The sequence below is a fragment of the Castor canadensis genome, chromosome X (genome assembly GCF_047511655.1).
Source record: "Castor canadensis chromosome X, mCasCan1.hap1v2, whole genome shotgun sequence".
NCBI lineage: Eukaryota > Metazoa > Chordata > Mammalia > Rodentia > Castoridae > Castor > Castor canadensis.
Window position 1 is genome coordinate 51,626,345 of NC_133405.1, and position 20,151 is coordinate 51,646,495.

At 43.1% G+C, this 20,151-nt stretch overlaps 1 protein-coding gene and 1 pseudogene across 1 annotated transcript in view; both read right to left on the reverse strand.

The window, feature by feature from the left end:
• Positions 1–4,231: 4,231 nt before the first annotated feature.
• Positions 4,232–7,716, reverse strand: LOC141410435 (N-acetylglucosamine-1-phosphodiester alpha-N-acetylglucosaminidase pseudogene; annotated as a pseudogene).
• A 382-nt stretch (positions 7,717–8,098) lies between these two features.
• Positions 8,099–20,151, reverse strand: part of LOC109681005 (nuclear RNA export factor 2-like) — a 33,567-nt gene continuing 21,514 nt past the window's right edge. Inside the window, exons 2-21 of the mRNA XM_074064405.1 lie at positions 17,680–17,860; positions 17,311–17,446; positions 16,552–16,635; positions 16,336–16,440; positions 16,138–16,218; positions 15,953–16,022; positions 15,707–15,795; positions 15,487–15,594; positions 15,201–15,310; positions 13,676–13,712; positions 13,236–13,304; positions 13,094–13,149; positions 12,853–12,960; positions 12,674–12,732; positions 12,448–12,563; positions 12,301–12,343; positions 11,641–11,713; positions 10,947–11,129; positions 8,481–8,528; positions 8,099–8,352 (exon numbers count right to left, since the gene is read on the reverse strand). Coding sequence (XP_073920506.1) covers positions 8,507–8,528; positions 10,947–11,129; positions 11,641–11,713; positions 12,301–12,343; positions 12,448–12,563; positions 12,674–12,732; positions 12,853–12,960; positions 13,094–13,149; positions 13,236–13,304; positions 13,676–13,712; positions 15,201–15,310; positions 15,487–15,594; positions 15,707–15,795; positions 15,953–16,022; positions 16,138–16,218; positions 16,336–16,440; positions 16,552–16,635; positions 17,311–17,446; positions 17,680–17,860 — 1,730 coding nt within the window. The 3' untranslated portion in view covers positions 8,099–8,352; positions 8,481–8,506. The remainder of the gene's footprint in view (positions 8,353–8,480; positions 8,529–10,946; positions 11,130–11,640; positions 11,714–12,300; positions 12,344–12,447; positions 12,564–12,673; positions 12,733–12,852; positions 12,961–13,093; positions 13,150–13,235; positions 13,305–13,675; positions 13,713–15,200; positions 15,311–15,486; positions 15,595–15,706; positions 15,796–15,952; positions 16,023–16,137; positions 16,219–16,335; positions 16,441–16,551; positions 16,636–17,310; positions 17,447–17,679; positions 17,861–20,151) is intronic.

Genomic DNA, 20,151 nt, shown 5'->3' on the forward strand with positions numbered 1-20,151 from the left:
ATCCATGCTTCCTAGGGAGGCTTTTGCAAGTGCACCCAGGGGCATGAGGAATGCCTGAACCACAGCTGCAGACCCTTCTTGCTGATCTAATTTCAGTGGCATTTGGGCTGAGCTGGACCAGTGTGCACTTTATCCCAAGGTTTTTGGTCTGTTCTACCATCATGGGCATGGCCAAAGTTTGAGGCACAGCAGGTCCTTTTTACTGACCATCTTTTGGGGCTGTGTGACCATATATTTGGCCCAAATGAGTCTAGACTGAGCACCTGGAAGACATGGGAAATGCCCAAGCCACAGTGCCTATCCCTGAGAAAGTTCACTGTGTGTGAGGGGGGAGGAGGACTATTAAGCCCCCGAGTTCTGCTCTGGGGAGGCAGAGAGGGGCTGAGGGAAGCAAGCAATTTGCCAGCTTCCAACTCTGCAGTATCAAATCTGGCTCCCTCGCTATATCACACTGGTCTCATTCCTAATCACTGAAGGCAGTACCACCTACCACTGCACTTTCTACCCCTATCTCTATCATAGCTTGTGCTCTCTGATGCTCAAATCCCTTTGTCAGTTCCCACTAGACCTTCCCCTCAGCTAAGACTATCTCACATGGCCCTCTACCTGGTCACTAATAATAGTATCCTTCTGAAGATGGTTTCTGGTTATAGGCCCCTGAGAGTTTGCTAGGTGATGTAGTAGGTTTCTTTTCTCTCACTAGCTTGCTGTACAGGTGGAGTCATTCTCAAACCAAATCCCCCAACTAGACCCAAAACTTATGTGAACCATGGATTTTTCCTGCAGTCAGGACTGCCTATCAGCTGCCAATATGGTGGGGAGTATTGATTATACTCTCCACTTTATGCTTGTGGTGTTGGATTCCCCCACTCCAGCCCAGGAGCTGGAGTTGAAGTTGTGAAGTTCCCTACACCTTCCTCTACTTTGCCCTTCTGGTTCTTCATGAAGATTTAGGATTCTAGTTACTTCCTTATTAGTTACTAGTGTTCTCTCTCTCCTCAGAATATAGTTTCTCTTCTGTTGGTCTGACTTTTCTCAATTGTGAAGATGAACAAGGGCTACCTTATATTCTGACATCTGAGCGCCAACTCTAAAAGTTTTTATTAACATATAATAATCACACATTTTTACTCAGGAGGTAGAGATCAGGGGCTCATGTTTTGAGACCAGCCCAGTTCACTTTTTTCTCCAGCAAAAAGTTCAGGAGACTCTATCTCGACAAATGGCTAGGCATGGTAGCAGATGCCTGTCATCCCAGCTACATAGGGAAGCACAAATGGGAGGATTGTGGTGGGCTGGCCCTGGGCATAAAGTGAGAACCTATCTAAAAAATAACCAGTGCAATAAACGGCTGGCAGAGTGGCTCAAGTGGTAGTGTACCTGCCTAGCAAGCCCAAGGCCCTGAGTTCAAACCCCAGTGCTGTCACAAAAGGGTATCTATAATCCCAGTGCTTAGTAGGCCTAAATACAAGGATCATGAATTTGAAATCAGCCTGGGCTACATAGTGAGTTTCAGGCCAGCTTGGAATACATAGTGAGATCCTGTTTCAAAGAATAAAAAAAGATATCCTAGTCTGCCCTTTCTCCAGCTTGATACTCCCTTCTATAAAAGGAGCACAGGGTCTTGTTAGAATATAAGTGCTGTCTGAAGTGAGAAGCAGCACACAATCATCAGTATCAACCATCTCAATTCTTCTATGAGCAGTGTCCTGATAAAATGGAGCAATGGCCAGGCAAGTTTTGATGGTGGGAGAGGAAAGAACCAGACAATAGTGTTAAGAAGGAAAAGAAAATCAAAGACATGAAAAGAAAATTACTCCACTGGCTTTTCTGCCAATGGGGAATAACTGATGTAGTAGAGACAGAAAACTTGCAGAAAACCTGCCAGAAATGAGACAGGTAACAGATAACTATAATCTTGACCTTCATCATATGTACGTGGACAAGCTAATTTGGGGAATATATGTGTACCAGATTAGAAGTCAGGACTTCCCTGTATTTTGGCTGGGATCCTGATCATAACAGTGGCTGATTCTAAATGGGAGAGTTACAGAGTTAGCTGCTTTCTTCCTCTTTTAATTACCCATTAATAATGGAAACCTCAGTGTTTCTGTTGCTGAGTTGGCACAAAGTCTTCCTTCCATCTTTATTGTCTCTTGATTTTATTTTTATTATTCATTGCCAGCCTGGATCTATGGGTTTAAATTTAAATAGATTTAACTTTGGCACTGGTCATGACAAGGACTATTTCTGTAGTCTGAATCTTAAGATTTACTGGAAAACTGCTCAGAATTCCAAAGGGATCTCTTTAGATGGTCCTTTGAGCTGTCAGGTCTAGTGAGCTGTAAGGTGAGAAAAATCTCTAAACACTCCCTCTCCTCATAGTTGTCTATGCTACACACATAAATTGTGTCTCCATTCATGCAGATGAGTGGATGATATATTGAAGATGATATGAACATTTTTACAACAAGGAGCAAATTGTCAGAGATACGCCTTCAATATGGACATAATTGGGTGGGTAAGGAGTAGAAGGTTTTCATTCCCAGCCTCTGATCTAATTTCCTCACTCTGCATCCTTGTTGTTCTAACCTGAAGAGATGACTTATGAATTTTAAAATATATTTGCTGAAACCATAATGTCTACTTTGATTCCATTGCAAAGGAGCTGATAATATAATTTTCAAGACTTTCAAAAGACTCATAATATGTGGAGGAGACATTATGTCATCTGAAATATTTTTCTGCAGAAAGAATTTACTGTTACTTGGAGGTACAGAAACCACAGCTACTCTGTTGAAGGCAGAAGTTAAAATATTGATGTTGACAGGAGATAAGCAACAAAATGCAATTAATTATAAGTAGTAATTAAGGTTTTTAAAAATTTCCCTTTTGACTTTAATGACTCCTTGTTCATTCTATAGTATGTTAGTCTCCATGTATTTCTATAATTTCTAAAGTTTCACTTATTTTTTTCTAAGAGAAGCAATAACTGGCTATTTTATGCTGCTAAGTTTGGAGTGTTATACAGTGATGGGTAACAAACAGATCACATTTGGGAGCTCAGGGACCTGCTGAAAGTTCTGCCCATTCCCCTTCCTCAAAAGTTGCTAAACACAAGGACACATTCCCTGGGGCTTGACAGGTCTTTCTTGAAGACCCTTTGTGGACCACAAGTGACAAGGTTTAAAATAGGGCTTGGCAGGTCACAGATAGTAGCTGATGCTAAGCTTGAAGGCCACTTAAGTAGGGACAGCAGCTCAGACAGGGAAGACAGTCACCACTCTGCACCAGACGGTCCCTGCCTGAGAGTGCTAGAGTGCTCTCTTTTAAAGACATAATAGAGATGCAGTTTGTGCTGACCTCCTGACAACACAGGCAACAGGCTGGGCATGGTGTTAAACATCTGTAATCCCAGCTATGTGGAGGCAGAGATGGGAGCATAGTGGTTCAAGGCCAGCCCTGGCAAAAACAGAGAGACCTCATCTCAATCAATAAGCCAGATGCAGTGGTGCATGTCTGTGATCCCAGTTAGGCAGGAGGAAGAGTAGGAGGATAGCAGTTCAAGTCTGGCCCAGGAAAAAGCTCAAGACCCTATCTGAAAAATAACTAAAGCAAAAAAGGGCTGGTGGAATGGCCCAAGTGGTATAGTACATGCTTAGCAAGCTCAAGGCCCTGAGTCCAAACACCAGTACTGCAAAAAACAAAAAACATGGGCAACAGAGTTAAATCCTGGGAGGACTCAGCAACAGCTCCACGTGGGGCTTGCTAAAAAAGCAGGATCTGGCACCACGTGTTTTACTACGGTCCGCCGGCGACCGTGTGCACAGCAAGGCTTCAGAAGCACTGGATCACGCGGGAGGCATCAGAGGCCAGGGTGCCTCTGTCTCGATGGGGATAGGAGCCACAGGCGAGACACCTGCTAAACCCGGAGTTCCTAAAGGCCCAAACTGGAACGCATACGCCCCCTGGTGGCTCCGCGCAGTATGGCAATTTATTCCAGTGATAGACCTCTTGGCAGCTTGTCAGTGAGCAAGGAGACTATCCCTCCCCGACCTGATTGTAGTTGGCAAATTGGTGATGAGCTGTGTAAAAAAGGGTTCTGTGACATGGCCAGGACAAACTCTTCTCTTTCCTCCGCCTGTCCAGGGGCCCGGCTGGGACCTGTGTCTTTGTCGCGATGCAGCCAATGATCGGTTTGCTAGTTGCCTCCTGGGATCCTTTGGCAATGTTACAGTCCCTCTTGATGGACAGACTCCAGGTAGCAGACCCAGGCAGGTAGGAAACAGGCGCGGTGTCTCCAGGAGCCCCGTATTGCTGGGGTAGCATGTTCCTTAGCAAATGGACAGGTGGGGTTATAAGCCAGGTGAGGGGAGGAGGCAGCAGGGGCTGAGGCCTCCCAAGCGATTGCAGTCAGTGGCTGCAGAGCCTCCTGGCAGAGGCTAATTAACGTGTGGACACGAACCTCCACAATTGGCCGTCCTAGCTGCTTGGGGATGTCAGTCCTCGAAGGGGTCGCGGGTGTCCCGGGGGGCTGCTCCTTCTCAGTGGCCAGCAGCTCCTCATTCATCTCCTGCAGGGGGTGGTACACGTAGTCCCCATCTAGGTGCCGGTTCCTCTGGACACTGGAGTCCAGGAGCAAGGACACATTGGCTGAGACAGGAAAACCAGGGCAGGGTGAGGGCAAGCCAGGTGGTCCTGGTGAAAAAGGATAGCTCTGTTGCCTTGGGAGTAGCCTCGGATGACCAGAGACACTTGGGAACTGCTGTTGTTGCCAGTCTGGGGATCGCAAGGACACTGGTGCTCACAACCGACAAGGCCTCTGGCATCCTGGCCCATACCAGCCCAGGATATTCTCTTCACTGCACTGGGACCCTGTCCACCTCGTGTTACAGTGGCAGCGGGTCTCTGTGCATAGCCCGTACCGGCTGCAGTTGGAGGGGCCGCAGTCCAGCTGGTTGTACTATGCACCCCGCCAAAGCGCCCTGTGCAATCGCAGTGGCCTTCCACGCAGATCCCGTGGCTACTGCAGTCAGCAACTGGCAGCGGGGCTCATGCACACACACTACTGTGGATGCGTGGCGGGGACAGCGCCACATGTTGTTCTGGCAGTGGTCTGAGGGATAACTCCCCTCCTGGCCGGGTTGATGGCACTGACCACATCCTGCTGCAGGAGGAACTCCGCCATCTCTCACAGGTTAATGCTTTGCTACTCTGTCCATCCGCATGAAAGGGCACCAGCTGTCCCTTCCGGTCGTGGCCTAAGGCTGTCCTGGCCTACATCACATTCACAAATTTGCTAAAGGAGCCTGTCTTCCGTGTCTCTTCGCACTCGGTGGCCTGGCTTTCGTTGATTGTAGATGCTTGCATTTCAAATCAGCCACACGACCCCGCTCAACAGCCTCACAAGTGGATTCTCGGGGTCCAGCACCACCTCCTCAGACAAGTACCCTATGACCAGGGTCCATCGCAGCGGATCGCGTACTGTGTGTTCTGCAGCGCCCCCTCCCCCCCGCGCCCCTCACTTGCCCCTGGTCGCTCACCAAGCTCCCCAGGTGGTAGCGAATGCTCTTGCGGAAGAAGCCGCTGTTCTGGGGGACGCCGCAGCCAGCATCCCGCGCCATGTCCTCCACGGAGGCGCGGTGCCTCCCCTGTCCAGTACAGAGAAAGGTGAGCAAGGGCGTGGCGACCTGTGTCAGGTATCCCGCAACCGCGCGGCACCCCGAAGTGCGACACTAAGGTGCGCATGGCTGCGCAGCCGGCGCCGGGGGTCGCCTAAAGTTTCTCTTCTTGATTTATGGTTTTATTCCATCAAGGTCAGGAAAGACTCATGATATGATTTAGATTCTTTTTTAACTTGTGGGACTTGTTTTGTAGCCTGATACGTGGTCTAACCTAGAGAATGTTCTATGTACTGATGAAAAGAATGTGTATTGTGACTGTTGGATGAAATATTTGTGAATGGACATTACACTTAAAAGCTAGTCATATGTATTTATATGTCCAGTATATTAATCATCTGTCATTAAAATACATTGATAATATATTCCAATTTTTCATTTGTTACGAATTTTTGTTTTGTGGTGGGGATAGAAAATTTTTTTTTTGTTTGCACTTTGATGCTTCTAATCCAACTCAAAGAGGTACACTGTAGGAAAAATTGAACCTGGCATAAATTTATATATACCATTTTCTGATTACCAAGCAAGCTGAAAATTTTGCCTCAAGTCTATGTGAAATTATGGAGCTTGCATTCATGTTTGAAAGGGAAAGAAGATTCCACAATGTATGAATAGGAGAAAATTAGAGGGATCAAGGAATGGGAGGTTAGTGTTAGAGCATTAATAAGTAAATGAAATGTGAAAAAGAGAACAGAAATAATTTTGGCACTATCTATCTGGAAACCTTCATTTTATTCTATATTCTTTCCTGTTTCTGCCACTTCATACTATAATTGAACACTAAAGCCAAATTTTTCCTATTATGTACCGGGAAAGGAGAGCTAATATAGAGGAACTGAAGATCAGAGGAATCAAAGGGTTATCCAAAGAGCGCTCATCATGTCCTGAATTCTATGGTCCATACCAATAGGGGAACCCAAGCAGCTCAGAGTACCTGAGTTGAGCCTGACACTATGATTGCAAAATCCCATGTGGGGCCAGCTCCATTACTCACAATGAGGCTGAGAGGTGCATAGAAGTACAGTGTGGACTCTGTTCCCTACGTGTGAAGATCAAGGCTTAGAGAGTTATAGGAGCTTGTTTCTGACCACTGAGACCTGATCTGGAAGAAGAAAGTTGGTATCATTCTTGGGTTTTTTTGGTGCTATTGAAATTTGAACTCAGGGCTTTGCACTTGTGAGGCAGTTACTTTAATGCATGAGCCACAACTGTAGCCAAACATGTATATCAGCCTTTCTTTCTCTCTTCCACCCTCCCTCCCTCCCTCCCTTCCTTCCTTCCTTCTCTCTCTCTCTGTCTCTCTTTCTTTCTTGTGGTACTGGGGTTTGAACTCAGGGCCTTGTGCTTGCCAGGCAGGCACTCTACCACTTAAAACGATGCCTCCAGTCTTCATTCTTAGTGGAATGGAAACGATTTCTTCAGTACCCATTTTTCATAAATTCACACTCTAGCATGTGGCTTTATAATGGAAATGTACATCAAGAATTGAAAAGAGCAAGTGTAGGAAATCATTTATGCCAAACATGACAAACTGCAGGCATAATTTGACAACTGGTGTTACTTCAGTGATGTCATTGTTTGTAGGATTGTAACCTGAAAATTTTGTACTGCTATTATTTAAATTTCAAAACTAATGCCTGCTTTCTATCTAAAGTGCAAGTATTACAGAAGTGTGGAAAAAATTGCGCAGATGTCTTGTTCAACACCTCCCTGAAATCCAGAACTGCTAATTTCCAGTCATTGTGAAAGACCCCACAGAACTGACCACAGATGAGAATCTGTGCTATAGTAATTGGAAGTGAAAATAGGTGGCTAAAGCCTCTCTTTCACATGGAAGCACTCAATGTCAGCTCTGCAAGGGACACACAGGCTACACAGGCTGACTCCTCCTCACCCAGCTGGTGCTAATATGGTGCACCTTGCACAGCACGTTGAAGAAGGGGAAAGGGTCAGATGGTGGTGGAAGCATGGGAAGAGCTGTGAAAAGGCTTATTTCCCATCCAATTGTGTGCACATCACAAAAGGATCGTGGCATGGTCTATGAAAAAGTTCAAATGATTAGGAATGAGAAGTAAAATATGTGAGCCCCCACCTTTCCTGTCTCTCCCACAGCCCTCACTTGCCAGTAGTCATCCCTTGGGAAGCCCCTCTTGTGTCAGGTCACATACCCACTTCTGCAGGCCTCCAGGTAGAGTATCCAACAGAGTGACATGGTCTCCAAAGGCTAATCATGTATCTGTTCTCATGAGAATTTATTCACAAAGTATCCATGGAGGCAAGTTTGATGGATCTGCTTAAGGACAGCCAGGCATGAACAAGGTGGGAGCAGTGGTGTGCAGGGCTTTTAGTCCTGGCCCTGCTGGCTCATGGCTGGGGCAGAAGAAGGGCAATCCAAGACACAATATATAATATGCAATGCTACTCTTTATTTTGAAAATAAACAGTTATTGTTAGTGGGGAAAATAGAGCAATTGACCTTTTGGGTGGTTATGTTATATGGCCTACAAGTTAACTTTGGCTTGTTGGTCAGCCTGGCCTCCAACTCCTGTCATGGGTGTGGCCTTAGGTTTGTGACAGAGAAACAATGATGTGAATGAAGAGGAAGACGACATCCAAGGGCTCCTCTTAGGGCATTTTTTGGGAAGGCCTTCTCTGGAATCTTGCCCTCAGTCTGGAGGGAACGAGTTGGAATGTGAGAAGAGCCTGTTGCCACGAGTTCCATCTTCAGCCTACCCAGCCTCTACCTCCCATAAGGCCCAGAAACATCTATCATTTATACACTTGATTTCCTGGCCTCACCTGGAACATAGTGAAGGTCTTACCAGCTACACACTCTCCTCAAGGCACCTGGGGTGAGAGAAAAACAGTTGATCTCCATTACTACCAGAGGACAGAAGCACTGAACAGAAAGTGCCACCACTTAACCTGTGCTACTCATTTCTAGGACACCTCTGTAATGATGAAGAAAGACCTTGTGGAAACCAAAACATCTGTCACTGAGTGAAGGAGCTTAAAACACATCAATTTTCAAAAGATGTTAAAGAAAATAACAAAAAGAAAATAAAAAATAAAATATTTTCAATTGTAAAATGAGGATATAAGACACACATCATAGAATTCATATTTTAAATAAAGTGTACAATTCAGTGATTCACAATTGGGTAATTCCAAAACATTTTCATCATCTTAAGAAGAAAAAAAAACCAAAAAAGCATCTTCGTACCTGTTAGCAATTTTACTCCCCATGTATCCCTTTCTCCAGACCCTGGTAACCACTGATCTGCTCTCTGTCTCTGTGGATTTACTTACTTGTGGCTTTTTAATAAATGCACTCATACAATACATAGTCTATAGTGACTGGTTCTTCTCACTTCAGTATAATGTTTGGAGGTTCATTCATGTTATAGGATGTATCAGAACTTCATTCTATTTTATTGCTTAATATTATCACATTTGTATGTACATATCACACTGATTTATATATTCATAAATCAATGAACATTTGAGTTTTTATTTTTTGGTTATTATAGATAATGTTGCTGTGGACATTTGTGTACAATTTTTCATATGAACCCACATTTGCATCTCTCTTGGTAGAATTGTTGGTCATATATTTACCTTATATTTACCATTTTGAAGAACTGGCAAACTTTTTTTCCATAGTGGCTGGATATTTTTCCATTCTCATCAGCAATGTATGAGGACTCTAATTTACCTATATCTTTGTCAACATTTATTTCCATTTAAATAGCCATTATGATGTTAAGTGATATTGCAATGTATTTTTATTTGCATTTCCCAATTGATTAATGATGAGTATTTTTCCATGTGCTTGGAGACTCATGTGTCTTTTTGAGAGAAATATCTATTTAGATCTTTGCTCATATTAATTGGGTTATTTTCTTTTTATTTTTGAATTCTAAGAATTCTTTATATATTCTGGATACAAGTTCTTTATTAGATATAAAATATGTAAATATTCTGATTCTTTGGATTATCTTTTTACTTTATTGATAATGTCTTTTCAAATAAAAATGTTTTAAAATTTCATAAAGTTTCTTTTTTGGCTTGTGCTTTTGTTGCCATATGTCTAATTTAGCGTCACAAAGACTTACTCCTGTCTTTTCTTCTAAGACTTTTAGCTCTATAAATCAAAATGAGCCTAAAGCCTAAAAGTTAGGCTCATTTTGATTTATTTTTTCATATGGTATGAGATAGGAGTACAAATTCATTCTTTTGTGGATGGGCATCCAGTTGTTCTTGTACCAGCCGCTAAAAAAGCTACTCTTTACCTCTTGGCTCTTCTTGGTACTCTGGTTAAAAATCAATTGACTAAAAGATGAAGGCTTTAAAAAATTTGGATTCTCATTTTATTCCATTAATCTGTAAGTTTGTTCTTACATCTGTACGACTTAGTATTAATTGATTATTATAGCTAGTAAGTTTATAGTAACTTTTTTGTGAGTCCTCCAACTTTGTTCTTCATTTTCAAGATTACTTTTCTATTCTGAGTTCATTGTAGTTTTGTTTCATTTTAGGATTAACTTGTAAATTTCTACAAAGAAGGCAGCTGAGTTCTTTATATACATCAAATGGGTATTGAATATGCATATAAATTTGGGGAGTTATTGTCTTCCAATCCAGGAACATGGAGTCCTTCCATTTATTTAAGTCTTATTTAATCTCTTTCTACAATGTTTTGTGGACTTCAGAGTATATGTTTTGCATTTTGTTAAGCACGTTTCTACTTACATTACTTTTTGATGCTGTTGTGAAAAGAACTTTTTTTTAGTTTAATTTTCTGGTTGTTCATTACTAGTGTACAGTAATATGATTGATTTTTTTGTGGGTTTGAACTCAGAGCCTTCACCTTGTGCCACTCCACCAGCCCCTTTTTTGATGGCTTTTTTTTTTTGAGATAGGGTCTTGAGAACTATTTGCCTGGGCTGGCTTCAAACTACAATTCTCCTGATCTCTGCTTCTTGAGCCACCAGCGCCCAGCTACAATTGATTTTGGTATATGGATTTTGTACCTTGAAACAATGCTGATGTTTCTTATTTCTCTTAATAGTGTTTGGTATTTTCTTTAGGATTTGATGTATATGAGATCATGCCGTCTGATGTGAAATGAACACATATTTTTCATAAGCCTGTTTTTGGAAGCACAACATCCAAAATGTTATTTTTATAAATTAATTGCAAATTTCCATTATTAAATCCCCACTTCCTTCAAATCAAGTATCCCCAGAGAGTCCCAGCACTCACTTCTGAGAACGCTTGAGGTTCATTTTAGACTGTTTGGAGGAAGCCTGCATCTTTTTCTGTAGTTCCTTGGAGGGGGCAGGTTCAGAGCTGGATGAAGGTGTGGAGATGGGGATGGAGAAGGCATTCTGGGTCTCTTCAGGGCTGGCATTCCTCACAATCATCTCATCATTCACAATGCAAAGACTGGAGGAAAGATAGGTATTCATATAACAGCACAAATGGAAAACCCCAGGCTCTTTACAATGATCCTGTTTCCACTGCTACTCAGTAACCAGATCCTTTCAAACCCTTACTCTGCCTATTTTCCAGCTTTCTTGGTTGCTACAGATCTAACTTAGGAGAGATTGTCTACCAGTTTCATTAGACTATAGATTTAACTCCAAATACATTTACCCCTAACAAAAAAAGTGGACACTATTTCTCATTTTCTGAGGAGGACAATGAGTCACAGAAAAGTATTATACTTGGTCAAGTTACAAACCAATAGTGAGTATTTGGGTTCAATAGTGAATCTTGGTTTCTGACTCTAGAGCCATAACTTTTAGTTATAATCTAGCTCTTAGTTAGAATCTAGTCTTCTCCCTGGATCTACCTCTTGGCATTCTATGATATTGAGAAGACGCCAAGACTGTACTTCCACATTCTCACACAACTGGCCCAACGTTACCATTGCCATTCACAATGGTGCACTTACCTAGAATTGCTCCCAGAAGTTAGGATAAAGGTCCGGGTGAAAGCGCGAATACATCCCTGAGACTTTCCTTCCACTTCAATGAAAATAAACAGCAAAACCCCACTGGAACTGTACAGACTTTACATGCTCGCACAGTGTGTCCCAGCCAGGGTCTTTCCAGATACTCTTGTGTTACCCTGAAGGGAGCCAGGCTGGGACAATTTTTCACTGGGAGTCAGGAGGGACTTTCGGGTACTGAGAGGGAAATAGTAGGAATAATCAGATCCCAATGACAGGACCTCCTAATGTGGGCCAGGTTCCTTGACAAACAAGATCACTTGATTCCCATTTCACAGCTGCCCAAGAGATGGGTAGTATTAGCTCTGCTTAAACACTGAAGAAACTGGTGGGTTAACAGGCCAAAATTCACAAAGTAAGGACTTGGAATGAAAAACATCAAACTCCAAGGTCTGTGTCACTAATGATTGAGTCATGCAGGGCAGACAGATATGGATGTTAGTACCTTTTTGGGGGAAATAAGGGTGGGAAAACAAAAACAGAATCAGAGGGGAAGGGGAAAGAAAGGGAAGAGAAAAAAGAGGAAAGGAAGGAGCTGGGAGGTAAACCACCCAGGAGAAGGGAGTAATGAGAGCCCTGTTCAGGGGACTCTAAGACACTCACCTTCCTTGAACATCCCATTGACTGAAAAGCAGAGCATTGTTTCCTGAAAGGGAAAGAACAGTAAACTAGGGCTTTCATGACACTTCTAAATCTTACTATCTACTTCCAACTTTCTGGGCCTGCCTGAGGGAAGAAGCAGGTACTCACTGTCTGGACACAAAGGTCTACCACATAGGAGTTAAAGTCATGCTGAGTTTTGGGCAATGCACTGAGGAAATCCACAATGTCACATTTTGTGTGCTTCAGCAGCTGCATCCGCAAAACTGTATGTGGAAGATACGCAAAACTGTGTGATGCCATACTGTGGTCTCTGTACCATTTTATTGACTTCACACTGTTTTCATATGCTGACCTTCCCTCATCACACACTTACAGAAATGTGTTTGTTTCTTTATATTCCTACTGTCCTTGAAGTACTCTTCCAAGCTATTCCTAAGAGAAAATAAAAAACAAACAAAAAAAAGATAGCCAGTGTAGGTGTTTTGGGAGACTTACCTGTGTCTTCTGGGGAGCTACATGGCTCTAGGCCAGAGTCTCAGTAGTGATACTCACAGGTTCAGGTCATTGGGATTGAAGGGAATGGATAAAGAGAAGCAGGCCTCATTGTGGTAAGCACTAAGAAGATCCTGTCGGTCTCCATAGTCATAGATCAAGTAATACCTGGGAGAGAGTACAGAATATCTCTGTGGTCTGAACCCCAAATGACACCTGAATACGTCTATGAGTAGACCTGTGCTAAGGTGGCCCAGCCTGTCTCAGCCCTCCCCTTCCTCAAGGTCCCAGAGGAACCTACTGAAGTAGAAATTGCAGCACCAGGTTCTTCAGAGTCTCAGATCCTTTATAGCTTTCCTGGAACAAAACATCATTACTTAGACTATGGGGCTGATAAATCTTCCCTGGAACACCACAAATCTCTCTTGGTCCTTCTTCCTCACCTTGCGGGGTTTTATTAACTCAGGAGCATCACTGCCAATGACAACTGATGGGGATAATTCCCGGCCATCCTGAGGAAGGGAAGAGGAAGTCAGCAGTATAGACCATGGAGGTGGCACTGGGTGACCTAGGAGATGAAGAGGCCCAAGGGAGAACAAGGGCCAGAGGCCAGGTGTGAAATGGCCATTGAACTACCAGGGGTGGGGTGTCTTCATGACAGAGTCCTGGAAATCTCTACTATTATATGCAAACTTTGCAGGCCTTTGCGTCTCTGCAGGAGAGTGCTTATGGATGTTTTCCAGGAAGAACATTCGTGTCTTTTTCAGGAACCCACATCATCTAAAATGGATGATGGTCTGATGCAAACATGCAAGCTAGGCAAGAAACAAAGGGCCTCTTGGGGACAGGTGTGGAGGAGACAATGATGAAGGTAGGTACTTACCAGGCGTAACAATGTGGGGAAACAATCCCGGATGGCACTGTCCAAAAACCAAAAACCAAATGGAATGATTGATAGTTCAAAGTTGCACAGCCTTTCTCCCACTGCTCTCCTTGTACTCCTCCTCTCCTTCTCACTGGGTAGCTCCCACTTACACTGCCCTGACTCCCTTCTCCAAAGACACAAGAAGCTACACTGGGAGCCCAGGTCTCAGGGTTTCCTTCTCCACCCTTCCTTCCATTCCCTCCTATGCATGGTGCAGCAAATGCAGCTCTGCCTCCTGACTGGGTGTCCAGCATTCTGCAAGTTATGACCTTGTCAGGCCACAGCCAGGCCCTACCCTTTCTCCCCAAGATGCTGGAGCAGGGAGGTAAGTGAGCAGGACTCAGGAAGCAGGGAAGAGAGGCAGGGGAATGGCAACAGAAAGGGAGTGAAAGAAAGTAGGGGAGGGAAAGATGGGGGACACAGGAAAGTAGAGACAAAAGAGAAAGAGGAAGCAAAGGAAAGGGAAGTCCTGAAAGATGCTCTATCCATCCTGTTGCTGGGGATGAGGAGAAAGAGAAAAGAGGATGGCTCCCCTGTTAGAGCCCTTTAATCTGCTTGCCCCTGACTTTCACTAGACCCCAGGTAGTAATGACAATATGTACATGCTGGACTGAGCCCCACTGGATGTAGGCTGAGTCTTTGTCCCCAGTGTGAGCACAGTCTGTGCTGGGCACAGGAATAGAGTCTCCCCAGCGGGGCAGGTCATTTTCCAGGACCAGAAGGAGTGAAGGGTCAGGCCCCAGCTCAGCATGGGATGGAGAGTCTATGGCCTCTCTTACGGTCATTGTGCACCTGTGCCTGTGTGAGTATGTGCCTTGCCCAAGGAATCATAATTTTTTCTGGCTACTCAGGACTTCTCTGAGGTAACAACTAGGATGAAATGATGTAGGATAAAGGTGCACAGATCCCTGAGAGGCCTGCCTTTTTGTCTTCTCAATCTCCTCTGCCTTCTGCCTAATGCTTCTACTTCAGGAAGCCCTCTGCTCACTGGTGGTGACCCACTTCAGGATCTTTCGCCCAGGGAGCACAGGTTCTTCTTCAAGGAGGACAAAGTTCCCAGCAATGATTCAGAGGAAAGATGTCATAATGGCAAACAAACACAGCCTCAGCCATTGGCATAGAGCAGGATGGTCTCATGCCAGCCTGGGACAGGCTGGAAGAACTTTAGGAACAATGAAAGGAAGTCCCTCTCAGGACAGGGGAAGAAGACCAGTCCCACCTGGGTGAGGCACAGGAGGGCATGCTGGAGGAGGCCATGTACACAGAGGTGGGAAACCCATCCCAGGTAAAAGGGTGGCAGAACAGAAGGAAAGGAGACCTGTGAGTACAGCCGAGGACCCAGATAAAGAAGATCACAGGCCTGTGGTCCTCCCAGAAGAAAATGGCTTCCTTCTCTAGCAGATGGGTACATTAGGGGCTTCTCAGGCTCCCAGGGGGCAAAGGTCCTCAGAGTGTGGAATCAGCATTACCAGGTGTTATCTACCTCACATAAGCAGATTGGTCTCGGTAGGTTCTGCACAAGGGATTTCCTTCTAGCCACAGTTCTTCCAGCTTCATTCCTTTCACCTTGTCCAACTCCAATGCTGACTTCAACTGAAAAACACAAGAGGGAACTTATAAAGGAGTCCCAGGGAAAGAGAGACACCTGGGGTCTTGTGCTCACAGCCACCATTCTCACCCTCAGGTCCCTTTGCTTGCTTCTTGTCCTCATCCTGGTGTGTACTACCACCCATCCTAAACCCAAATTTCATGTGGTTTCTTCTTCCTACCTTGTTTTTAGAGAGGTTCAGGATCTTGACTTGGGGAGCCTTCTCCATAATGTCAGATAGGCCATCCAGCCAGTATATTTTGTTGTTGCTCAAGTTCAAGGACACCAGCTTTTGGGGAGGAAGAGTTAGAGCATTGGTTACTATCTAGGGACTTGGAGATAAAACTATTCTGCTCTTCTAGCCCACTAATCAAACATCAGCACCAGGACTAAAGTCTCACCTCGGGGAAATTCTCTTCAATGATCTGCAGGGTGGCAACCATGCAGTGTCTTCGATTCAGGACCATTTCAATATCATGGCCAACTAAATCTTTAGGAAGCAGAGAGAAGGGAATCAGAAAACTGAGAGGGGACTGACTGGACAATGCCAGCACTGACCCCTTCCCCCAAGTTGCTGTCCCTATGTCTTCCTCCCAGGAAGACCCCTCTGTCCTCATATGCCCTAGAATTATTGAGGTCCATCATACCTAGATCAAAGCGGAGCTTTTTGAGGTCCAGAGCTTGCTGGGAGACATCATATCGTTTCCTCATGGTTACCTTCAGAGACAGAGATTGAGAGAATGTCTCTGAGAGTGTGGGAGTCATCAAGGAGTGAGGGAAGGAGAAGTGGGTCTGGGATATGGGCACACAATGTTCCTTGAGTCTATATTACCTTTAGGTGCTCCATTTGTTCTGTTGTGAATTTATTCTGCACAGAGTAGGGTACAGAAGAAGGATTGACAAAGATAGATATCTGCAAGAAGGAGAGGCCTGATAAGAACCAAGACCTCCAATCACAAAGACAATGACTAGTTCTGTGCCTGTCCCACCCCTGCCAGAATGAAGTGCAAGGAATGCCCTCAGCATATACCTTTTGATTTTCCTTATCACATATCTTATAGTGGATATTCTTCAATGCAGAGGCAGTGCTAGCAGCCTGGACAAAGAATTGTGCCCGAGTTTTGATATATTGGAACTATAGGGAATAAAGGCAAGTGCAATGGTATCAGAGGCCAATGGCCCCTGCTGAACCTAGCCTCCCCTCCTCCCTTGTGCACACTCATTCTGCTTCACCCTCCCCACTTACATCAATTGGAGTGAAAGGCACACTGCTACAGCTCTGAATTGAATTCATTAGCCATGTCTTGTCATACTTTCTCCCAAATGGAATCTAAGGGTAAAAATAAGGAATAGGCAAGAAAACATACAAAGAAAAGAGAAACAACATGGAACTAAGGATAACAGTGTTAACCAATGAAGTGTTTTATTCTGATGTTTTCTGGGTTTAAAAGACTTCTTACATGGGAAAAATTGGCATGATGTCTGTTTTTCTTTCCCTCCCATCCTTCCTCCCTCTTTTCCTTCTTTCCTTCCTTCCACAATACATGGATTTCCTAACTGTCATTTTCTCTATTGCAATATTTATCTAGCAAATAATTAAATTCAGCTGTTGAAAATGACTTTACTTTTATAATATTCTCAAATATTCTACCTGTTTTAAACCTATCTACCCCCTGAGAAGCATTTAAGAGATCCCATTCTCATATTAAACCAAACTGAGGCATCTGATGGGGAGCTACTCCATCTTCTTGGTAGTTATTTCTACCTTTTCCTGCCTCCTGTGTCTTCCTGCAGTCAATCTGTTCCTTTTCTTTTTAGTGGTGGTACTGGGGTTTGAACTCAGGGCTTTGTACTTGATAGGTAGGTGCTCTATCAGTTGATCCACACTTCCAGCCAGTCTGTTACATTTTTATTCCGTATTGGAACCAGTCTGTAGATGTGATCAAAGCAACTGCACTTGACCTGACTCTCCTGCACATTCCTTTCATATTCTTAAGACACTCACTGTGATCTTGAACCAGCCTTCTAGGGTGCCCTCCTGTGAATTGTCTTTCATTTCCTTCTCTGGAGGACTGTTAGCCTGGCATTCATCATGCCACAATTTCATATTCTCATTGTTGAGTTCTAAAGTAGAGGAGTTGCTGTAGGGGAATGGATAGAAGACAGTATGCATAAATGTATCAAAATGCTACAAATGCTTCTATACAGTCTCAATTCACTCATAACCAGACCTATAATTAGGTTTATGCAACCATTATTCCATTTCTATCACTCTTCACTTTTTCAGTGAGAGAAGAAAAATAAGACCACAAGAGTGAAAGTGTTCCTTAATTTTAGGAGCTGCTACATGCAAACCATGCTGTCTTTCACTTACCATTTTACTTCAGGATGTTCCAGGACATTCTTATTTTTATGATTCTTCTGAAGATGTGAAGGTGGATTTTCATTGCCATCATGTTCACAATGAAGGTTCTCCTCACCCAAATTCCCTTGCAAAGAGCTCCCATCTTTCTCTTTCTTTTGGAGAGAGCTATCACCATCATTGAATTCTAAAACTGGGAGAAAATATACAAGTTTTAAGACACACTGATGGTCCACTTTCCATGAATCAAGTCATAGACTGACACTAAAGTAGGGCAAACAAAGTGCCAATCTGTCCCAAGGAAACAATTACACAAACCCCAGAAAACAAACTCCTCTGCCTACTAAGACACGAGAGCCTTATCTCACAGGTGGCAAAATCAGAAGAGATAGTGTGCAAGAGGGAGCAACTGACTTAAATCTTTCAAAAAGTGCGATAGGATTTATAAAGAGCAGCTGTGTGAGCATTCAAGCTTTAGAAGGTACATCAACCACACACCAAAAAGGGTCTAAATTTTACCTTCTCTCATGTAACAACTGTGCCAAAATATTTGGTATTGATTATATTTCTCAGATCTTCTGTATCCTTATGGATTTTCTGTCTAGGCAATATCTCTTCCATCTCCCAAATCTAATCACCAACCAAACTGATTAACAATCACCAAGTTGTATGTCCTTTTCCAATACAAATGTTAATGTATGGGCTGAAGTGCAAACCTCCTTAATTTTATCCCTGCTTCCAGCCTTGTCCTTAATAATATACTCCATTTGAATTGCCCAGAGTGATTCTTCTTTTGACCTGTTTGAAATGCCTTTCAGTTCCTGAGAAGAATTTGTACTCTCCATTCTTTGATAACAAAGGTCTGAATAATGAAACGAAATGATAGGTGTCAAATACAACTCCATGTATTTAGATTTTTCTATGGTCAGAGAATATACTTTGTATGATTTCAGTTCTTTTAAATTTATTGAGATTTGATTGATAGCCCAAGAGAAAGTCAATGTTTGTGAATATTACAAGGCATTTGAAATGAAAAATGAACTCTGTTGTCATAGGTCAGAGTGTTCTATATATATCATGTAAATCTGGTGTAATTATATTATGTTATTCAGCTCTCCTATATCATGGCAGACTTTACACCTAGTATTTCTAGAGTGGGATGTGAAGGCCTCAAGTATAATTGTTCATTGTCATTTCTTCTTTCAACTCCATCTGTTTTTGTCTTGTGTACTTTGTGGCTCTATTTGGATGCTGTATTAGTCAGCTTTGCACTACTGTAAAACTACCTGTAACAAATCAGCTTTTAAGGAGGAAAGGCCTATCATGGCTGATGGAGTCAGAGGTTTCATTCCATGGCTGCGTGACCCCATTGTCTTTGGGCAGCACAGCACATCATGTGATGGAGGAACTGCTTACCTCATGACAACCACAAAGCAAAGAGAAACAGGAGGGGGATGGGGTCTCAGTATCCCTTCCAAGCGCATGCTCCTGGTGACCTAACTTCCTCCCAGTAGGCCCGACCTCTTAAAGGTTCTAATACTTCCAAATAGTGTCACAGGCTTGGGAACAAATTTTTAACACATAGGTCTTTGAGGGGCACTTATCAAACCACATTGGATATGTTCTTATGTATTCCTTATGAGTTGATTCTTTTACTATTATATAACATCCTCTTTGTCCCTTCTAATTTTCTATATGTTCATGTCTACTTTGTGACATTGTGATCGCTTGTATACTTATAAAATGTTTTGATTATATTTCATATATTTCAATCCTAGAAATTCCTTTGTATACCCCCCCAGCTAACATATTTAATTCACTATTGGAAAGATTTGTAAGTTTAATTTGTATCTACAGGAATAAGATAGTGCCAGTTCTATCTCCCACAGGTGTACTTACCAGAGATATTTTATTTTTTGTCACATTCAATTGAAACTATGTTCCAACAGATGGTAAATAGTGTTTTTTGGAGATGAAGTTAAGGCAATTAGAGTGTTTTAAGCCACCTTCCTTTGGGGCTCTAAATTAAAAATTCTCTATTTTATGCATATTATATATTAATTACTTCATGTTGTTTCAAGACACACTTAGGAGTAACAATCCCCTTTATAATGTACTGATTATGACCAGTCTAAGATAAACTCTTCACTATGTGACCTGAAGTAAAAAAAAAAAGTCCTTCTGCCAGGCCTTGGTGACTCAGGTCTATAATTCCAACTATTTGGGAGGCAGTCATCAGGAGGATCACAGTTCAAAGCTAGCCTGGGCAAATAGTTTATAAAGCCCTATCTCAAAAATACTCAATGCAAAAAAGTGGTACCACAGTGGCTCAAGCAGTGGAGTGCCTGCTTAGCAAGTGTGAGGCCCTGAGTTCAAACCCCAGTAAGACCAAAAAAATAAAAAAAGTCCTGCTGTTCTCAACCTTTGAGACTTGCCTTGTGTGGGGAAGGCATTAGAATTGAATTGAATGTGGGAAGTAGACTT